We start from the raw sequence: 21923 nt of genomic DNA on the forward strand, positions 1-21923 counted from the left end.
AAACATCAGAGAGGGCAGGGAAAGCTTCTGGCCAGCGCTCAGTCTCAGGATCACTCCCTGAGCGTCCTCTGGGCAGAGGACGCTCCGGGAGTGATATTGAGACTGCACGCTGGCCAGAAGCCCTCCCCCATCCCTCTCTGATGTTCAGAAATATCAGAGAAAGATGGGGAAAACTACTGGCGGGCGCGCAGTCTCTGTATCGCTCCCTGAGCGTCCTCCTCCCGGACCACGGGGGGAAAAAACGGGCCATGGGGGGAAAACGTTTGGGAAACCCTGCTCTAGAGGATATAAAACATGCACTGCTTATGTGGTATGGCTCGTTTAAGCAATGGACGTGTATTTCAGTGAGCTGCCACTGGGCTAGATCTGGAGCAAGGATCACACAAGGATTGTGGCTTTCCCCACCCCTAGCAGTCCCTTCCTACTCAGGAAAGCCTACTCCCGCCTGCATGGAGTAATACCCTTTTGGAGCTGGGAGACTGCAGTGGGGAGGAAAGAAGCAGTCCCTTCCTTTCTCTTCCCTTACAGGAGCTCCATTCACAGAAAAGGCCTGAAGGAACAACATTACCTCCATTGTCCTCCCTAACACAGCTGAGAGGATCCACATTCCTCAATGCCCTTTGCTGATTCAACCCAATATTTCCATGGGCTTGTACAACTTTGTAAGTGTTTTCTAGTCAATGCATGCTTACAAGTTCTATTGCTCGGTTTCGACAATAACTGCTCCAAGGGGTCTCCTCTTCTCACAGAAGTTGCAAAACTCACAGATGCTCCTTTAGGTACAATGTCATCCCACCGCACATTGTCCATGTTGCACAGATAAGGATTCGTTTTGAATTTTACGTTTCCATGTAGAATTTCTGCCAAAAGAAATTTTTTTTTTTTAAAAAAAGGGAGAAGACATTAGGAAAGGAGGTGGTTCGTTTTCTAGCACAAAGTTAAACGGGCAATGTGCTGGTAACAATTGCTAGTTTATAAAGGAACTAGGAATAAGGCCCGTTGTGAAGGAAAATACAACAGGCTCCAGAAAGAGGCTCTGGCCAAGCGCCCCCACCCAGCAGCAGCAGCCACCATCACCATCCGACTGGGCCAGCTTGTTGTGCAGAGAGAAGAAGAAGAAGACAATCGTAGATTTATACCCCACCCTTCTCTCTGAATCAGAGTCTCAGAGCAGCTTACAATTTCCTTTATCTTCTTCCCCCACGACAGACACCCTGTGAGGTAGGTGGGGCTGAGAGCTCTCCCAGAAGCTGCCCTTTCAAGGACAACTCTTGTGAGAGCTATGGCTGACCCAAGGCCATTCCAGCAGCTGCAAGTGGAGGAGCAGGGAAACAAACCTGGTTCTCCCAGATAAGAGTCCACACACTTAACCACTAACTGGCTACCAGGGCAAGAGGCCAGGCAGTGAGGGAGTGAGTAGTGGCCATGGAAACAATTTTGAAGCCTGGCTCCAGAGGGGCTGCCTGACTGCTGCGGCCCAGCTCTTGAGCAGCAAGTCGTTGCTGGGGCTTGGGCTCTCCAGTGGCAGGTCTTGGCTAAGCCAGCATGGGTGGGGTGGGCTAAGGCACAGGAGCTGCCTGGTGGGGTAGCCCGCCAAGAAGTAGCCAGCACAGCAGCCTGCCATGATGTTTCCCCAAAGCATGTACTCGGTAGGTCAGGGCAGGCTGGGGTCAGCAGGGGCAGGTAGCGGCCTCCTCCTGAGCAACCACTTGAAGCCTCCTGCCAGCCTGTTTCCCTTCAATTCCAGAACAACCTGTAGCCTCATTCCGCCCACCCGAGGGCCGATTCCTCCTCTCTCCTCTTTCCCCTGTCCTCATCTGTTCCAGAGTGAAAAACAAAATGCCTCCCCTCCTCCCCTGACTGGATAATGCAGAGGGCATCCAGGAGGAGTAGATGGAGTTATCTGCGGGCGCACGGAGGGAGAGGAGAGGTGGCCAGTGGATAAGCGACATTTCAGCCGCCCGTCCGTTCTCTTGAGGACTGTAGCTCGCTGCCTGACAGAAAGCCTGAGGGGTGATGCTCACAGGAGGGAGGGGAGGCGGGCTCTTGGAATGGTGAGTGACAGCGGATGGTGGGCCAATCACAGATTTTGTGAACACTGACTAGTCCATCTGGAGAACTATTATATGGGAGAGATATGCTAATGACTGTGAAGACAATTCAAGTCAGCATGGTTAGGTGGGTGGTACTGCCACTAGAGCGGTTGGAAAGTTTGACTTGAATAGAAACAAAGAAGCACGGCTTACTAAAGAAGTACTATGTAATATATATAGAGAAGTAATTAACGCTGTGGCTAAAGACTCAGTACTAAGTAGGGTTGCCAAGTCCCTCCTGGAGAAAGAGAAAGGCCCAGGTCTTGTTGCCGGCATCATATAAGAAGTGACATCCAGGTGACACTCTGGTATTTGGGCAAAAATTCTATGGTAAAAACAAGAGCCCGGTGGCGCAGAGCGGTAAGGCTGCACTACTGCAGTCGGAGTACTCAAGAGCTCATGACCTGAGTTCGATTCCAGTGGAAGTTGGTTCAGGTAGCCGGCTCGAGGTTGACTCAGTCTTTCATGCTTCTGAGGATGGTAAAATGAGTACCCAGCTTGCTGACCAAGGAAGGCAATGACCAATGACCAAGGAAGGCAATGGCAGACCATCCCCTAAAAAGGTCTGCTGTGAAAACATCGTAAAAGCAGTGTCATCCCAGAGTCGGAAATGACTGCTTGCACAGGGGACCTTTTCTTTTTTCTTTCCTCTATGGTAAAACCGGCTTCTGCCATAGAGTTTTTACCCAAATACCAGAGTGCCCCCTGGATGTTGCTGGTTTGATGATGTCACTTCCTGGACAATGCCAGGGACAAGGTCTGGGCCTTTTTCTTTCTCCAGGTAAATCCCCCTGCCGGCAGCTGGGGGGCAAGGCCTGGCAACAGGGGACTACTTTCTCCACTGGGGCATCTGACAACCTTAGGGCCATGTAAACCCAGGAGTTCTGTGATGAGGATTTCCCATAATTGTTAAAAGTCTAATAGTGACCCTGATGCAAATCACTTCATTGTGGAAGGGAGTTTAATCCTTTCCTGCTTTGCTGTTTCCTTAATCTCAGAGACCTCTGATCAGACGGCCTCACCACTGATCTAAATTACCTATCTAAGATATTTATTCTTGCTGGGATCCCCAGTGCACTGGTGGGGAGGTGGGGACAGCAGAAAAGTAACAATTCCTGGGTTGAAGTTACATTAAAAGGATTCACACCCTGGAAACTGTCACAGTATATGAGTATATGACACCCTATGAACAGTGAAGTACTATATAAATGCTTCAGAAGGACAGCCACAGCATATTGTTGGAACTCTCTGTCTGGGGCAGTGATGTTCTGTATTCTTGGTGCGGGGGGCGGGGGGGAGGCAACAGTGGAAGCGCTTCTAGTGTCCTGGCCCCACTGGTGGACCTCCTGATAGTGCCTGGGGTTTTTTTTTGCCACTGTGTGACAGAGTGTTGGCCTGGATGGGCCACTGGCCTGATCCAACATGGCTTCTCTTATGTTATTAATGTTATCACTTGAGGATTAAAATGTCTGAATATTACTCCAGGTCTATTGATCCTTCCATATCCCATGCACAAGAGCACCGAGCGCTGCTGGCTTCACTCCAGACTTTCGAGAGGAAAGGCTGCAGAGGCACACACGCTCTGCTGTAAGTTCAAGAGCCAATACTACTTTGCAATCCCTTCAAGGCTCACCTGTTAAATTCCTCAGCGGCAGCTCTTCCAGTCCTGTTGTGTAGTTATAGTTATAGTTGATCAACACGGACAGGGCAGTACCTTCGTATAAGGTGTTTCCTCGGATTATCCGGAGGTTCTCCAGAGGAATACTTTTCACCTCGCTTACGGCGATCAGCACATAGCCAGCCACTTCTTGTATGCTCTGCTCAAGGAGGGGGATGACACAAGGTTATCGAACGTCAGTCATTTTCCTTTCAGACAATGTCAGGAAATCTTTTAAAACATGCTCCTCCGAGGGAGGTCTTTCTGCTCGCTTTCTGTTGGCTAATAATATTTATGAGAAAAGGCTATTTGGAAAATTCAGCAAAAGAGAAAGGAGTTCAGTTCTGTATAGGGCTATGTATTCGGACCTACCCGAGCAGAAAATATACCCCCCAAATACCTTATCAGTATTTTGGCGGTATATTTCAGAATCCCAAATGTATCCCAGTTTTCTCAGGGGGGAAAAAAAAAGAATCCCAAGAAAATCCCGAATATATTCGGGAATTACCGGTACATCCAGAAACAAGTTTGTCGGGCTTCTGCAGTCCCTTTAGTCCTTAAAGAGGCTGCAGAAAACAGGTTGGGGTTGGTTGGCTTCTCCTGCAACCCAGCTTAAACTGGGTTTCAAGAGAAGTCAGCCCAGGATCAACCTTTGCTGGGGTTGGTTTAAACAGAACTGCAAGAGTGGATCAGCTTGGGTGGCAGAAGGTGAGAGCCCCACGCTGGCTCAGCTGGGACTGCCTCCTCTTGGTTTCAACCAGGGGTGGGATTCTAGCAGGAGCTTCTTTGCATATTAGGCCACACCCCCCTGATGTAGCCAATCCTCTGAGAGCTTACAAAGCTCTTTTTTGTAAGCTCATGGCGGACTGGCTACATCAGGGGTGTGTGGCCTAATATGCAAAGGAGCTCCTGCTAGAATTCCACCCCGATAAAGATGTAGCTATTACTTTGGTAAGTGCACGAGCTTAGTACTTGCACAGAGTTGGAAAGCTGGAAGACATCCAACCACGGTTGCTTGGTATTTTGGGGTTGGATACTGGGGAAAACCTTGTCTGTCAAATACAGCTTTTAAGGTGCAAATCAAAGCCATCCGTGTTAAGTACAGTTTACTTAATAAACCTACTTGCTTAATAGTTTTCCTTACTGAGGGCAAATGTCAATCCATGCAGCCTCCTGCAAAAGATGTTGGACTTTTGTTTCTTGAGTGATCTTGGCTCTTTAATCATCTTGAGTGTAAGCTGAATGTTTTAGCAAGTGGTATATGCAACTTTTTTGCATATTTGCATTTTATGATACCATCTGTTTTGGGACCTAACGTTCCATTCCCAGTTTTCATTATAAAAACAAAGTTAAAATATAAACTAGGAAGAGTCCCACAGCCCCTTGAAGGTTTAACACGTTTACTGCGGCAACAACTTCTATAAGCAAAGCCCTGCTTTGTCAGGTAAGAGTTTTGTTTATAAAAGTTCCAGCCACAATAACTGTGCTATTCTTTAAGGAGTTACAGAACTCTGCCAAGTATTTCTACACAAAGAGAACCATGGAAAGATCGGTTGATATACAAAATAGACCATGGTCTGATTACAATAGAAATACAGAATTCTTATTCCACAAAATTCATTATTCATATACAATAAAATTCAGTCCAGAAATGGGTTCTTTACAATCCATTCCAACATTGTGATAATGAAACTACCTCCAGGCGGTTAAGACGTCCTACACAAGATTCCATCTTTGGCACCATTCAATGAAGAATTTATAGAGACTTTGCACAAGCGCTTTATTGGATTATTGCATCACAATGTTGGAACTGACTGTAAAGAATGTATTTCTGGACTTAACTTTATTGTATATGAATACTGAATTTCATGGGATGAGAATTCTATATTTCTATAGTAATCAGACCACCGTCTATTTTGTATTTTAACCAAGTGTTTCTACACTGCTAAAACAGAGAACACGCAGCCCGGATCAAATGAAAAGCTGGAGGGAAAAGTATATTAAAAAAATGGCAGGGTATATATAAGCAGGGCTTTTTTTGGCAGAAAAAGCCCAGCAGGTACTCATATTAGGCCACACCCCCTGACATCACCCTTTTTCCACACAGCGCTTTTTATACAAAAAGCCCAGCAGGAACTTATTTGCACATTAGGCCACGCCTCTTGAAGCCAAGCCAGCCAGAGCTGTGTTCCTGTGCGTTCCTGCTCAAAAAAAGCCCTGTAACTAAGCCTCTGTAGACTTTGCAAAGCAAGACTTCTCCGCTTCTTCCTCCTACAGCAGCTCTCTGAGCCTCCCCACCCCCTTTTGTTCCCAGAGGGCATCACTCAGGAAACAGCACAGGGTGTGAAGTGGGGGAGTCTGTTGCAGAAGAAGAAAATTGGCAGAAATCACTACCCCCTGATGAATAAATGAAAATGCACTGTAGGAACCGCATGGTTGGATACATGTAATTGTGTCAAAGGGTGTCAAACACAGCTGGGGGGGCTCCTATCAGGCCCTCAAGCAACTGGCTATCATCTGCTTCCTTCTGCATCAGAGCTTGCTTTGCTAGGCTTGCTCAACTGCACAGGAGCTACAGAGCAAAGCCTCTATTTTCTCCATTGGCTGAGGCTCCTCCCTTGGGAAGGAATAGCTTGCTTTGCCAGTCTCTCTCAATCGCACAACAGAGGTACTGACCAAGGCTCTCTTTCTTCTATTGGCTGAGGCTCCTCCCCCTCCTGGTTCCCGGGGGAAGGAAGGAAAGAGCCAGAGTTTCCTTTGCCCACTTCCTTGGATCGAACAGGAGATGCACAAAGAAAGCACCTTTAAGATCTTCGAGTGCTAATGTTTTAAGCATGTTTTATTTGAAGCTTCTAAAAAAATCTCTGCGTTTGTCCGTGTCCTTTATGAAGTTCATATCTCTGCTACCTGGCATTGCATTTTATGACACACGTGGCCCAGCCCAACAAGGTCTCGTTTATGTTAGATCCGTCCTTCATAACATATGAGTTCAACACCCCTGGTTTACAGTCTCTACATTCGTATTTCTTTTTCATCGTTTGCCTGTCTTTCCTAATGTCAGTATGTCACAGACGAAGGGAGCAATCCTAAACCAGTCTATGCAGAATCCTAATATGGTCTATTCAGTGGGCTTGCTCCGCTGAATAGAGCATATCAGAACTGCACTGAAAATGGCCAAGAATAAGAGAGAAATTCTGACTGTCTAGAATTCTTTCTAAGGTCCTGATGAAAAATGAATGGAGAAGGACAGCCTTCAAAATATTCACAAGTATCGTTATGCTTCCCAATACCGTATTTACGGTGAAGGAGATGAAGCAAGATAATTTATTACGTTTGGTATTTTACGGACAAGGGGGTATTAATATTTCTTTAAGATCTCTCCCTTGGCTGTACAGTGAAAAAGGGAACTGGAAGGACATTCTTGTTGGCCTCATTAAGTTGAGAAATAGGTAGCTACAAGTGAGGGGCCCACAAGAGTCGAAGGGGGGGTTGACAGTCCCCAGAGCCAGAGAAGCTAGGCTCAAGTCAACTAGAGCCCCGGCCTTACCCATTGCTGCACCTAGCTGGTGGGATGAGTTGCTGGAGGAGGTTAGGGCCCTGCGAGAGTTTTTACAGTTCCGCAGGGCCTGTAAAACAGCACTCTTCCACCAGGTGTTCTCATAACCGTAACATCTATAGCAACGGATTAGGCCCATAAGCCTAAACATCACCTAGATTTCTCTTATCACGCTATGGCGACTCTGGGTCCTCTTTGGAACATCAGATACTGACCAACTCTATTTGCTATCATTGTCTGTATGAATTATTGCACTGATATTGATGTTTTAACAATTGTTTTATGTTCCTGTTTTATTGTTGTTTTAACTTGTCTGGTCACTGTTTGACCCTAACCTGTGAGCCACCCTGAGCCCGCCTTGGTGGGGAGGGTGGGATATAAATAAAATAAAGTAAATAAATAAAACAAATCTGAATTAGCATGAGTAATCCTACTAACCTTCAAGAAAGAAAGGTTATATGAATTACTTATATAGGTGATCTCTAGGTTGCCCAGCACGATCTCACAGCCCTCGTACATCCTTTTCAGACTCTTGTAATGTTCTTCTTCGCTGGACAGCTGGGCCAACTTGTTGCTGGTTCCTTGACAAACTGCAGAGAGACGGGGGAAAGAAGTAATTCATGAGACAACCCCACACCACCTCACTGAGAACCCAACAAAAATGCCACCCTTGTGGCTTTTGCCAAAAAGCGCTTCACAGTTCAAGAATTTCAGCTCAACAGAGATGAACAGTTACTACCCTCCCCCTCGGTTTCTTCTTTCTTCCTTTCTTTCTTCTGGAGAGCCAGTCTGGTGTAGTGGTTAAGTGTGCAAACTCTTATCTAGGAGAACTGGGTTTGATTTCCCGACTCCTCCACTTGCAGCTGCTGGAATGGCCTTGGGTCAGCCATAGCTCTCACAGGAGTTGTCCTTGAAAGGGCAGCTTCTGGGAGAGCCCTCTCAGCCCCACCCACCTCACAGGGTGTCTCTTGTGGGGGGAGAAGATATAGGGGATTGTAAGCCGCTCTGACTCTCTGATTCAGAGAGAAGGGCGGGGTATAAATCTGCAGTCTTCTTCTTCTAACTGAAGAGTTGCAGGCCAAAAGTTGCAGGCTACTGTTGTGATCTGGCTTGTGGATTTAGGAGCCATCGCAAACAGAAGACCAACCTTAAGACAATATGACTGTACTGGCGACGCAAACACTTAACTGCATATCGCATCTGAACCACGAACCTTGCCCTCAGCTGACACAAACTAGCTCCCGCCTTCTTGATGGAGGACATATTAATATCCAACTTTGGTTTGTAAATGCCAAAACATATTCTGAGCATGTTTGCCAAACTCGTGCTGCTTCCAACATTAGCAAACCGAAACTGGGGGAGGTAGGATGGGATCCATTTCTTGCCTGGACCTCTGGTGATTTAAATATGCCAGGGTTCATACACCAATAATCCATAAAAAATTCCAAGTGCCTCATACACCTTTTCCTGGAGTGATCAAACATACATCTAAATTTGCTTTTTCAATAGCAAAAGCCAAATATGTCTACATGGAGAAGAATGAAAGTTAAACAGGCTATCAGTTGGACAATGGGGAAAAAATAGTACACGTCTTTACATTCTACTAAGGAAATGAAGAGTGCTTAAAAAAGAATGTGGTTATTTTTAACATTAAAAAGAAAAAAAATACCATTCTGAGCAAATGAAGAGTGCTTAAAAAAGAATGCAGTTATTTTTACACTGAAAAGAAAAAGAAATACCATTCTGTTATATAAAAAGGTAAATTTGTACATGGTTTGTCTAACTCGTCAAAGCGTTTATTCTACCTACCTACAAAAAAGGAAAAATAACCAGTTGTGTCTAGGCTCAATGTAACTAAAAATAGCCAGTGTTCCTCTCCCTGTTGTATGCAGAGTTGCACTGCATCAATTGCCAGGTTCTACCATGGGCAAAGCCTCGTATCCTATGATTTGGCAACTTCTGGATGCCTAGATGACAACCAGTGCAGATTGAGCACCTAGCACAAGGTACTCAGCAGGCACTGGAGCTTCAGAACAGATGTCATACAACTAATTTATAAATGCTAGGAAAGCTCTCAATCGGACCCAACATTTTCATGAGAGAAGCCTTTGTATTTTCTCAGGCAATAAGACGGGTTTGGATAGAGACAAGTACTCTGGTAACACTCCTCTGTTACCATTAGGGTTGCCAGTTCTGTGCTGGAAAATACCTGGAGACTTTGGGGGTGGACCCAGGAGAGGGCGGGGTTTGGGGAGCGGAGGGGCCTCAGCATAGTGCAATGCCCTAGAGTCCACCCTTCAAAGCAGCCATTTTTCTCCGAGGAGCTGATCTCTGCCAGCTGGAGATCAGTTGTAAAAGTAGGAGATCTCCAGGCCCCAACTGGAGGCTGGCAACCCTGCTTACCACCCCCTGATCTCTATCCCCCACTTGACTACTTCTTTGGGGCAAGGGCAAGCCATAGTCTCTCCACGCCTATATTTCCTCCCCAACTGCCCCGAATTACAGCAGGTATGAGGAAAACATTTCCTTCAGCACATACAAAGTCTTCATAATCAAACAGCGCAGAAAAGGAGGAACCCACGGGTACCGAGAATCAGAAAATCCTCCCAGAGATGGCTCAGAAAGTGCGAAAGCTGAATGCACAAATGCCAGTTGAGATTGTGTTTAGAAAGCATCTCAGCTGCCAGGAGGTGCAGTTACTTGCCGCCACCAACAGGGGCAGAGTGGGTACACAACGAAAAAGGCGGACATATTAGGGATGGGCAAGCATATGTGCTAGTATTGCAACTGCCTCAAAAGTGGCACGTGGGTGCACACATACACCATTACCGGTGAGAAGGAGGGAGTGTGTGGCGACAGGGAGGGAAAAAAACCACTTGCTTCCCAGTGTCGTAGCCCTTCAGACAGGTCATGAGAAGCCACAGATTTAGCTGTAGTTATTAGAATGTTCGCCGGTGTTGTGAGACTTAGGATGCTGTATCTTTCCAGTCATAGGAGAGACCAGACTCTCCAGAGGTGTGAAGCGCAGCCAAACGAGAGACACCTTTTTGTTCCAATACTGACAAAAGCTCCACAGTGTTTTTAGGCTCACGCTAAACTTTGCCACTGTTAACTGGAGGGGGGGAGGAGTTCAACCTGAACAGTTGCGCAAAATGGCTTATCAAAGGGTACTGCTCTGACCTTGCTGGCCAAGGGCAACCTGCCCTCATCAGATCTGAGAAGCTAAGCAGGGTCAGCCCGATTAGTAGTTGGATGGAAGACCCTCGAGAAAGACCAGCACCAGTAGACAATGGCAAACTCACCTCTGTTCCTCTCGGGCCCCGAAAAACCCATGGGAGTGCCATAAACTGGCTGTCACTTGATCACACATTCTACCACCATCATCATTCATTTGTGAATACAACATTCCAGAGATGGTAGTACCCAAACTTCCCATATTTTCTCAGAAAGCTAGAAAGTTGCCTATCATTTCAACCTCCTATGCAATCCTTTCTACCAGATTTGTCTTCTTTTTGCTTTGCCTTTAAAAAAAATGGCTTATTTATTATCAACCAGCTTCTCAGAGTAACAACAAATTCTAATATTGTATAAGAGGAGTACAAATTTGAATTGTCCCTCTCCCCAGCCCAGATATCACTCCTCTTACCCGCATACTCTAGGAAAAAGGATTCAGTCTGATAAAACAACACAGAGCAGAAGTCTTGCTGCCATATTCCACTCTAATCCATATACATGAAAAGGTGACACTGAGACTAGAAAAACTACTTGCTTCGAACCAGTGAGCTACTGAGAAATAATAAGAGGGCTACCTGCAAGGCCTCACAGGGCAAGGGAAATCCCATTTTCCCCTACCAGCCCCTAAATTCTTCCCTCTGGTTCCCTCTAACTTGGCTTTCTCTTAGCCTCCCCTGACTGCCCCCGGTCTTCCCATCCAACTATTTTTTCTTTCCCCTGCTCCCTCATCCACACATCTGTTTTTCCTTCTTCACTCCTTTTTAATTCTTCATTTGCACCAGTGAGCCAAGGCATGGTGAGGAAGCAAAGCAGGTAAATGTGTAAAGAGTAAGCTTGAGGTGGCTCTGTTTTTGCTTTTCACCTGCTCCGGATGGCAGCTGCCCCCATTTTTTTCACATGGAATGTTGGGTTGCTATGGCAACTCTGTTCGCATACTGCTGGCACCATTCTGAGTTACCCTCAATTTGGGGGGAAAAAAATGGAATTTTCTACAAACTTGGGGGTTCTCCTGGATTTGGAGAAACTATGTTCTAGATCTGGCCTGCCCTGTTTTGTGGCGCTTTTGATCTACTCACACATGGCTGTCAGGTATAAGCATAATGTATTATTTCAGAAGTGCAATATAGTATACACAGTGCTTTGCGAAATTTCATAAGCAAAGCAAACATAGGCCGGTTCTAATCTCCAATGAGCTTTCAATCTAAAAGTCACATATGGCCTCAAACATTGTATCTGTTCCTCCATCCACTGGAAATGGCACACCCGTGTATATTCTGAACAGCTGTACATCTTATTAACAAAGCTCTGACAATGAGAAACAGTCACCAGTTATGCAACTTTTAGATATCTTTCAAAGGCTGGGGCAACCTTCGTGAAAGCAATGGTAAAGAAATCAGAACAGAGAATCTGAATCACAACAAAAAAGGAGGAGGTTATGCTAAGGCAATCTTGCATGTTACAGCAAGTTTAACGGTTTCAGAGTTGCTCCTGCTAAGCACATGGAAACTAAGATTTAATACCGTGACAGAAGACCACATTCCAGTATTTCCCTAGCCTTACCATATGCACTGTATTTAACTAATGGATGGTTTGGGGAAATATTTTGTACGTAATCCACAAGTAGCCACTACCAGTCTCTCAGGCCGTATTAAGCGTGTAAACTGCATTTAAGACTTTAGGATCATATATGACATGGGGGGGTTTCTTGCATTTATCTTGATTGCCTTGCTGTAGCTGACCATGGCATTCCCCACCCCCCCCAGAAAGAAAACAGGAACAGGGAAGACTAAGATGGGTAGCTCTGTTGGTCAGTCTGTAGCGTAGAAAAAAAGCAAGAGTCCAGTAGCACCTTAAAGACTGACAAAATCTGTGGAAGAGGATGTGCTTTCACGAGTCGCAAAAGCTCCCCCCTCTATTTTGTTACTCTTTAAGGAGCTACGGGACTCTTACCCTTATACCTCGGGAAATTCTGCTTGGTTTTGGACTTGAATTTTGTTCTACCGCTTCAGACTAACATGGTTACCTACCTGAAACATAAAAAGTAGAGTTAATCCTGGCCAGTTCAACCTGCTGTGAGATTGTACAAGGAGACTTCCCTTCCCCCCCCCGACTGTAACTATTCTACAGTCTGGTACATTAAAATGATTACAAAACATGAAACTGGGACCCATAAATTAAGTACTTCCAAGCTCACTGCCATCCTCGTGGTTACCAGGATTAAAGGATCAAAAAGGTATGATGTTTGGATAAGACAGAGGAAGTATGGTGTAGCTGGCCAGTCTAGCACTGTGGAGACCAAAGTTCAAGCTCCCATTCTGCTTTGAATTCCACTGGCAGTGCCCTCCTTAGCAGAGTTATAACCTTCTACTGCAGCCAATGGGATTAGAAGAGTATAATTCTGCGTAGGATGGCACAGCTAGTTACCTTGGGAATACTCACCCTAAGATATCTCACTGCATTGTTGCAGGGACCCATAACAAGGAAAGGGAGACGTTTGCATGCCACTTGGAGAAAGGGAAGGATAAAAACATACAACTGGGATTAGATTGTCATTCCACTTGCTTTACTCTGTCACTGTATGTGAGTTTCCTGTTTCCAAACACATTGCCTGGGGCGATTTTGTTCAACTTTCCTAAACCCGACCGTGTGGTATTTGCATACGGGACAAGACTTTCAGTATTATGGCCCCACATGCTGGGGCTCCTTATTCTAGAAACTCTCTCTTTTTTGGCCTTCCAGAGTTGAGTAAACTTTACTGTTCATGCTTCTGTTTTCAGTTTAGTTATACATATCTCCATGGTGGCCTGCAATGCGAGAGGACTGAAATATGATATATACAGGGCTTTTTTGAGCGGGAACTCACAGGAACGCAGTTCCTGCTGGATTGGCACCAGGGGTGTGGCCTAATGAGTTCCTGCTGGGCTTTCCCCACAAAAAAGGCCTGCGTGGAACAATGATAACATCAGGGGGCATGGCCTAATATGCAAATGAGTCCCCGCTGGGCTTTTCCCACCAAAAAAGTCCTGGATAAATATAATAAGGTTAAAAAGTGTTACATGGAAGCATTTTGAGGGGAACGACTATGTGAGATGTCCTGCTCAGAGTCCTCTAGTTTCATCCGCAGGTTCTGTAATGTAAACAGCCCCAGCCTTCAAACTGCACTAACAACCAAACAAGGGCCACCTAGCATCAGATGTTTGTCCCTAAAGGCTTTCCTTCCCCCCCAAAAAGCAGTTCTTCCTAAATGTTGAAGACGATGATGAAGGTGAATTCATCAGGCCATAATGAAAAGGGCAGCTTAAAGATATAGAGTCAATGACAGGGAGTTTTCAGCTGATTTTTTACTTAGCATACTAAAGCAGTCAAGATTACGCTATGCAGCCATCTCATTGTGCTTTGCAAGATACCGTATTAGAATATAAAGTCTCAAAAACACAGCTGGAAAAAAGGTTGTCTATAGAAATTCATCGGCTCCTTGTTTTCTTTTCTTTGCTGGAAGATGTCATGAATAAAACATGCGAAACATCTTTTGACTTTATACAGCAGTTTGCATGTAGAGGCATGAAAGCTTCATTGGGAAAACAATCTGATATCGTCCTGCACCTGCCTGCTTGATTCTGCTTGCGTCGGCTAAATAATAAAAAGGAAAAGACAAAAAAACAATGGATTGGATCCAATCCGCTTTTCTGCTGGCAAAAAAAGGGGGGGGCTGCTTTAAAAAGACTACACTGAAGAAATCACAGGAGTGGCATTTACAAAATAGGGGCAGCAGTATGGAGGGGAACTGGGTGCAATTCAGTAAAAAAATTCTGGCTGGATCCAACCTATAGCATGGACAAGATGCGAGGAAACAACATTCACAAAGCAATCTTACAAAGTAAAATCCTTGGAGTGAATTTTGGATTCCATTGTTTTATATATAAGTTACATATTGCAACGTAACTTATATATTGTAAAGAGCCCCATGGTGCAGAGTGGTAAAGCTGCAGTACTGCAGTCCTAAACTCTGCTCATGACCTGAGTTCGATCCCGGTGGAAGCTGGGTTCAAATAGTCGGCTTGAGGTTGACTCAGCCTTCCATCCTTCCGAGGTCAGAAAAATGAATACCCAGCTTGCTGGCGGGGAAGTGTAGATGACTGGGGAAGGCAATGGCAAACCACTCTGTAAAAAAAAAGTTTGTGAAAGCAACGTCACCCCAGAGTCGGAAACGACTGGTGCTTGCACAGGGGACAACCTTTACTTTTTTTGTATTTTGCAAGCCACCTTAAGTGCTATGTGGTAGAAAAATAGTCTCTTAATAAAAACTGTCTTAATAGACAGAAATGGATTCTGGAATTGGAAGAGCACCAAACTGCAAGTGATAATTACACTTTAAGGAATAAGGGCTTTCTGTGTCTTACAAACAAAGTAACTACATTCATTTGTGGGTATAAAATGACCCCTATTTAGACCAGAAATTATTTCACAGTGTTCCAAAGATACAATTACACAAAGCATGCTGATATGATATAAGATAATGTCTGTTGGGAAACTATGACTATTGATTTTTATGTGGATTCCGATTATACAAGGTGCATTAAACTTGGGAGGTTTAATGCACCTATCTGCTGTCTCAAATGTTTAATATTATTTAGAACGTTTGTTCAGTAGGACGTCATTTCATTAGTTTCTACAGTTAAGTTAGAATTCTGTCATACAAAGTTTAGCATACATCACAAGTCAGTGAAATCGCCGCATGAAAGCCTTTCTTCTGCACAGTTCGGCGTAAGCTCAAATGGTTTGAAAGTTCTTATTACCGTTCTGCAAATGAAATAATTAAGTGGATTTTGCTTAAGCTCTATCTTCCAACCCTACCATTCCAACCCAGCACTAATGATTCAGAGCGGTCCCCATAAACCAAAGTAGGCCTGCAAGCCAAAAGCTCTGTGATGAATTCTGCAGACAGAGGCCCTGATATTAGGTCTAGTAAACTAACTGGGATTATGCACGCTCAGGTGATAGAGCATCCTTCAGACACTGAAGGAGTTTACAATAATGGCAAGCAATATTAAGCCTCAAGACTGGCAAAGCCAAGTCTTCTGCTCTTGCCGATAAAAGCAGTACTTTAAAAAAAAAAAAAGCTTTTATTAATTATATTGTAGATATGCAATCCAACAAGGAGACAAATATTGAACACTGGTTATTTCGACAAAAATGCTATTAACAACAGTGATACATCTCGCTCTAAAGTATAGCAAACCCTATGGCTTAGATACAAAGATCAAAGTACAAGGTTGCCATTCGCTTGTAATACATAAAAACCCCAAATATAAACAGCACAGTTTGGACTACATTGCCTAAAGAAATGTCATGAAAAGTTATATTGGTTGCTTGTTATACGATTTTTGTTTTCTGACTCTTATGCAGCAATTCCACAGATGAGAAACCGTTGCTCCACTAAATTAGAATGACTACCCTGACGATCTGATCCAGCAATGGAATCCAAGACCTTATACATTATGAAAAATTCCCAAATCTTAGGGTACAATTGCTCTACTGATGGTACATTTTTATCTTTCCATCTGAGTGCAATAAAGGAGTACTTTTCACAAGCAGGTTCCAACCTGAGCTCAAATTCTGCATCTGACTAATTAGTCCCACAGAAATCTGCTCAGTGCTCTCTCTCTCTCTCTCTCACACACACACACACACACACAAATGCTGGATTTTAATCAGGGCTTTTTGTGTAGCAGGAACTCCTTTGCATATTAGGCAACACTCCCCTGATGTAGCCAGTCCTCCTGGAGCTTACAGTAGGCTCTGTACTAAGACCCCTGTAAACTCTTGAAGGATTGGCTACATCAGGGGTGTGTGGCCCAATATGCAAAGGAGTTCCTGGTACAAAGAAAGCTCTGTTTTTAATTATTGTCTTTTAATGCTTTGTTTTTATTTTGTAAACTGCCTCAAGCAGATTATTGGAGAGGTGGCATAAAATATCCTAAATAAAAAAAAATCAAGTGTTTACTTATGCAAAGGCAAACCTAACATATTAAAAATGTAGAAATCATATTGTATTCCACCTAGAAAGAACCTTCACGGATTTGAAGCATTATTAAAAAGTGGACAGTCAACTTATACACTCTTCTATGAAGAATGGATGTGGAAATTCTCACCTACATTATAAAAATCCCACATCTTAAAGTACATAACCTGTAGCTCAGGAGTCACTGACAGAAATGGAATTTCAACTTAATTGTGATTAGAGCAGAACTTTTTTTGGGGGGGAGGGACATTTTCAGCATCAATTGGGGCCCCCTGCAATATTCACAGAATTCCCATTTTCACCGACAACTGTCTGCTGCCTCAATCATCATTCTCTTAGAATTGGCCAGGGGGGGGAATTCTAGCAGGAGCTCCTTTGCATATGAGGCCACACACCCCTGATGTAGCCAATCATCAAGAGCTTACAAAAATAGCCTTGTAAGCTCTTGGAGGACTGGCAACATCAGTGGAGTGTGGCCTAATATGCCAAGGAGCTCCCGCTAGAATTCCACCCCTGGAATTGGCTATGTGACATCATCACTATTCCTCACAAAAACTTGACTGATATGAGAAATTAAATGGTACCGAAGGGACAGCTGATTTGGGCCATGACAAGATCCACTGTGGAGTACAGGCACTCAAATTCCTGATGTGGGACAAAAACATACAGCCTGTCTGGCCATTTGGAGAAGGGAAGGGGGCTCTCAGCTCTGCAAATACGGTTACCTTTTTCTCATACCACCTGGAGCTGCCATATAGAAACACTTTTATCAAGAGAAAGAATGTTAACAAATACTGCTTTATCTTGGCTGTATTTTGGCTCAGCCCGAAATGCTTGCTTTAGCATAACATAGTCATGGACAGTGGACATAATGTTCTGTCTGCTGAAAGGTAAAGGTAGTCAGCGCTGTGTCATTATCGACCCCTGAGGTGATGTCACATCAGGATGTTTTCTTGGCAGACTTTTTACGGGGTGGTTTGCCATTACCTTCCCCAGTCATCTACACTCTACCCCCAGCAAGCTGGGTACTGACCTCGGAAGGATGGAAGGCTGAGTCAACCTTGAGCTGGCTACCTGAACCCAACTTTTGCCGGGATCGAACTCAGATATGTGTGTGTGTGTGGGGGGGGGGGAAATGCATAGACATTGGTGTGTCATCTCTGAATATCACATACTCTTCTGTTTTGCTGGGTGCAGATCTGATTGGGAACCTCCTGCTATCTGTGACTTCACAGTTAAAGTACATCTTGAAAAACAGAAGCTCATGTGAGTTTCACACATGGTGATTTACATAAATGAATACTGGATTCTTCCTATACTGATAGATACCTGTGTAAGAACAACTCTTGTGTTTAGTGTCAGTTGTTAAAGAGTGTAATAATAAGAGCCAGTTTGGTGTAGTGGGTTCTTATCTGGGAGAACTGGGTGTGATTACTTTTGAAGTACTTTTCTCCCTTTCTCACAATACAAGAACTCGTGGGCATTCGATGAAACTCGTGGGCATTCGATGAAATTGCTGAGCAGACAGGTTAAAACGGATAAAAGGAAGTACTTCTTCACCCAAAGGGTGATTAACATGTGGAATTCACTGCCACAGGAGGTGGTGGCGGCCACAAGTATAGCCACCTTCAAGAGGGGTTTAGATAAAAATATGGAGCACAGGTCCATCAGTGGCTATTAGCCACCGTGTGTGTGTATATATAATTTTTTTTGCCACTGTGTGACACAGAGTGTTGGACTGGATGGGCCGTTGGCCTGATCCAACATGGCTTCTCTTATGTTCTTATGATTCCCCACTCCTCCACTTGCAGCTGCAGTGAGAGTCCTCTCAGCCCCACCCACCTCATAGAGTGTCTGTTGTGGGGGAGGACAATTGTAGCCGCTCTGAGACTCTGAGATTCAGAGTGGAGGGCGGGATATAAATCCAATATCATCATCATCAATAACCCCCATGGTTACTAGCCAGCCAAAGGAGAAATCTCTTACTTTATGAACTGAAATAGTAATTTCTGTAGTAAGTGACATAAAACTTCAGAACTGTTCACTAGCCTCGCTTCCTTTCAATGGAACCTGAACTGAAACCTTGCAACATGGACAGGAAATATAGGTGCTATAACTAACAGAAAAGGATCTTCTGGTAGACATTTTGTCTGCAAGCTGAGCTCATGCTGACTGAAAAAGGCTTCAATAAAAAAATTATCCTGCCCAGAGGAATATCTGGTTCATTATTTGAACTTTTTATGTAGTGCTGGGATGTATTTCGTATCACAAGTCATAAGTATGCCCCTGATAAAATCGTGAAGCTAGGCCCCTGTCACTCATTAAAAATAATATTGTAAACTGGGGCCCTGGATATTTATGCCAAATCATTTCTACAACAACCCCAATCGTACAGCCAAGGGACCATTTCATCACAGACAACACAGACTATTCCATTAAGATCACTCGATAAATAACGGCATTATGACATTGCAATGTGGAAATATAATACACAATATGCTGCCAGTTGTTTGAGCCATCATGTAAGTGAAAACATTCACATGCGATTTTACTGTCCCAGCTTTCAAAACATCTTCATTCAAGCTTTGCATTATGCTAATGTGTGTGCATGCATGTATATGTATATGAAATATACATTTATTTTAAGGATTTCTAATTGCTTTTCCTCTTTAAATGAAGTAAGTATATTCTTAGAAGGCATCTTTCTGTGGCTTCTCATAGTGGGCTGCAAAATTAGGTTTCTCCACAAATTTAAGACAGAGTAGCTGGGACTTCGTCTCTCCCCAACCCCCTCCACATTTCACTCCAGCTGCTGTGGAGGTTCTCCTCTTCTGCAGTGCTCACTTCAAGTGCAAAATTCATATTTTTCAAGGAACCCTTCTGTGCGCAGTAGCACTAGTGACAGGGCAAGTGAGCATGGCAGAGAACAAAAGCCCCTGCAGCTGCTGGAGAGAAGTGTGAGGAGACCCACGTTGGATTCAAGCCAATACCTGAAATTCTGGTTAGATGGGTCAAGTGCAGAAGATAAGCAGCTCTGAAATGAAACCAGAACCCATATCACAAACAGCCTCTGGCATCGTCAACAGTGTTGGCTGAAAGAAAGAGGCCTTTGTGTGAACATGAAGTGGAACAGAAGTTTAATTAATCCAAACTAGTCAATTTCATTAATGCAGCCTTTTCTGTAAGCTCTGGGCAGTTACAGAATGTTTGCAAATGGCTGATTTCAAATAAAAAATTTCCTCTGTTTTTGATTCCAAATTGGAACATTGGGGGGGGGGGGGGGGCGGAGCTTCCACATGAGAAGCTCCATGGCGCAGAATGGTAAGTTGCAGTGTTGCAGTCCAAGCTCTGCTCACAACCTGAGTTCAATCCTGGTGGAAGCTGGGTTCAGGTAGCTGGCTCAAGGTTGACTCAGGCTTCCATCCTTCCGAGGTCAGTAAAATGAGGACCCAGCTTGCTGGAGGGAAAGTGTAGATGACTGCGGAAGGCAATGGCAAACCACCCCGTAAAAATTCTGCCATGAAAACACCATGATGCGACATCACCCCAGAGTCGGAATCGACTGGTGCTTGCACAGGGGACTACCTTTACCTTTTAGCTTCCACATGACATCATGCTAAAATTGTCCAGTTACCAGGCTTTCCTCATCTTCAATATGCCCCTTCCCTAACATGCTTTCCTTCTCCTTTATAGGAAGAACACAGTATGTCTATAAGTTTGAACAGTAAAAATCAGATACAGGGGAAATGTGTAGAAAACTCTGAGCAGAAGTTTTGTTATTAATGCACATGTATTCACGGAGGCGATGAAAACAAAGCAGAGAATCTTTGCCATGTGAAAAGAGCCAATATCTATTTCCAATGAATTGCAGTTGATGCTATGAGGAGTGCATTTTGTAGCATGATTGAGGCAAATTATGAAGGCAATTTTCTCTTATGTTCCACATTTATCCTAGCTTCCCCTTTAAAACAAGGATATTTTCCTAATGCACATCGATATTTGATATGTGATCAATATAAAGAGCAGTGTCATGGGTTTTCCCTACTCTACAATACAGAAATAATTAATGGTATGCTAAAATAAAGGTAAATTGTGAGATTTGCCAGAATCTATCTGCCGATCTTCAACAGTTCCATGAAAATTGTAATTGTTAAATTCAACAGAACTCCAAATGACAACATGGGGGAATGACATGGTAATACAAGGTTGACGTTACTCGTGATTCATTTCCTTGTCATTCAGAATCAGGGTGTTCACGACGTTACAACTTCCGGTTCAAACATTACCTGACAGGCTGTCCTCTTAAATCTCAGCCAATTTCCAAGTGCAAACACAGTTAAGACAATAAAACGAATCATATCTGCGTCAGAACCAGTTTTAGGATTACTGTTCAATATTCATCTCTCTATGTGTCTCGTTCCTAAATTTCTGCTTAATTTCCTGTCACTGTTTGGCTAATAATTAATCACAGTTCATATGATGGACTTCACATCACATTGCATCGCATCGCATCGCATCACATCACATCACATTCCTTTATTGGCATAACAAGACCCATACGCGGGGCTTTTTTTGTAGCAGGAACTCATTTGCGTATCAGTCCACACCCTTCCTGATGTAGCCTATCTTGTAGGTCCTGTGAGAAGAGCCCCATAAGCTCTTGGAGGATAGGCTATATCAGGGGTGTGTAGCCTAATTTGCAAAGGAGTTCCTGCTACACATGGATAACAATAGAGTCTGTGGCCTTAATGCTGGACTTAATATTTGTAAGCAAAAATACCACTGAGCAGGCAAAAGGCAAATACTGATCTGACTGTAGTAAGGAGAAGGGGCAAAGGAAATGCTGTCATGTCCTATGGACAGAGATTTGTCACTTTTAATAATAAGTTGCATGCAGCTAAATGGAAGGAACACAAACATGCAAACAAACACAGTTTGCTTTCTGTAAACCATGTGGCTACCATAGGTAGCCACAGGGTTTGTTTTTTTAAAGGCCCAGCAGGAACTCATTTGCATGTTAGGTCACACCCCTTGATAGCACCATTGTTTCACACAGGACTTTGGGGTAGAAAAAGCCCAGCAGGAACTCATTTGCATATTAGGTCACACCCCAATGCCAAGCCAGCTTGAGCAGTATTCCTGTATGTTCCTGCTCAAAAAAACCCTGGGTAGCAAAACACATTCTTTATATATACCTTCAGTTATATACATGTCTAAGAAAAATTATACTTTTATTTGAATTGCAGCCCCTCTCATCTCTAAATCAAAACCCCCTTTTGAGTACTAAACCTAGCTCATAAAAGAGGGGTACCACACAAAGTCAAACAACAAAGATTCAAGGACAATTGGAACAGAAAGGCG

General features: G+C 44.0%; 1 protein-coding gene across 1 annotated transcript in view; it reads right to left on the minus strand.

Moving 5' to 3' along the window:
- Positions 1 to 21923, minus strand: part of EGFR (epidermal growth factor receptor) — a 232306-nt gene that overhangs the window by 87367 nt on the left and 123016 nt on the right. Inside the window, exons 2-4 of the mRNA XM_060247751.1 lie at positions 7745 to 7896; positions 3727 to 3910; positions 693 to 860 (exon numbers count right to left, since the gene is read on the minus strand). Of these exons, the coding sequence (XP_060103734.1) occupies positions 693 to 860; positions 3727 to 3910; positions 7745 to 7825 (433 nt within the window). The 5' untranslated portion in view covers positions 7826 to 7896. The remainder of the gene's footprint in view (positions 1 to 692; positions 861 to 3726; positions 3911 to 7744; positions 7897 to 21923) is intronic.

The sequence above is a fragment of the Heteronotia binoei genome, chromosome 10, assembly GCF_032191835.1.
Source record: "Heteronotia binoei isolate CCM8104 ecotype False Entrance Well chromosome 10, APGP_CSIRO_Hbin_v1, whole genome shotgun sequence".
NCBI lineage: Eukaryota > Metazoa > Chordata > Lepidosauria > Squamata > Gekkonidae > Heteronotia > Heteronotia binoei.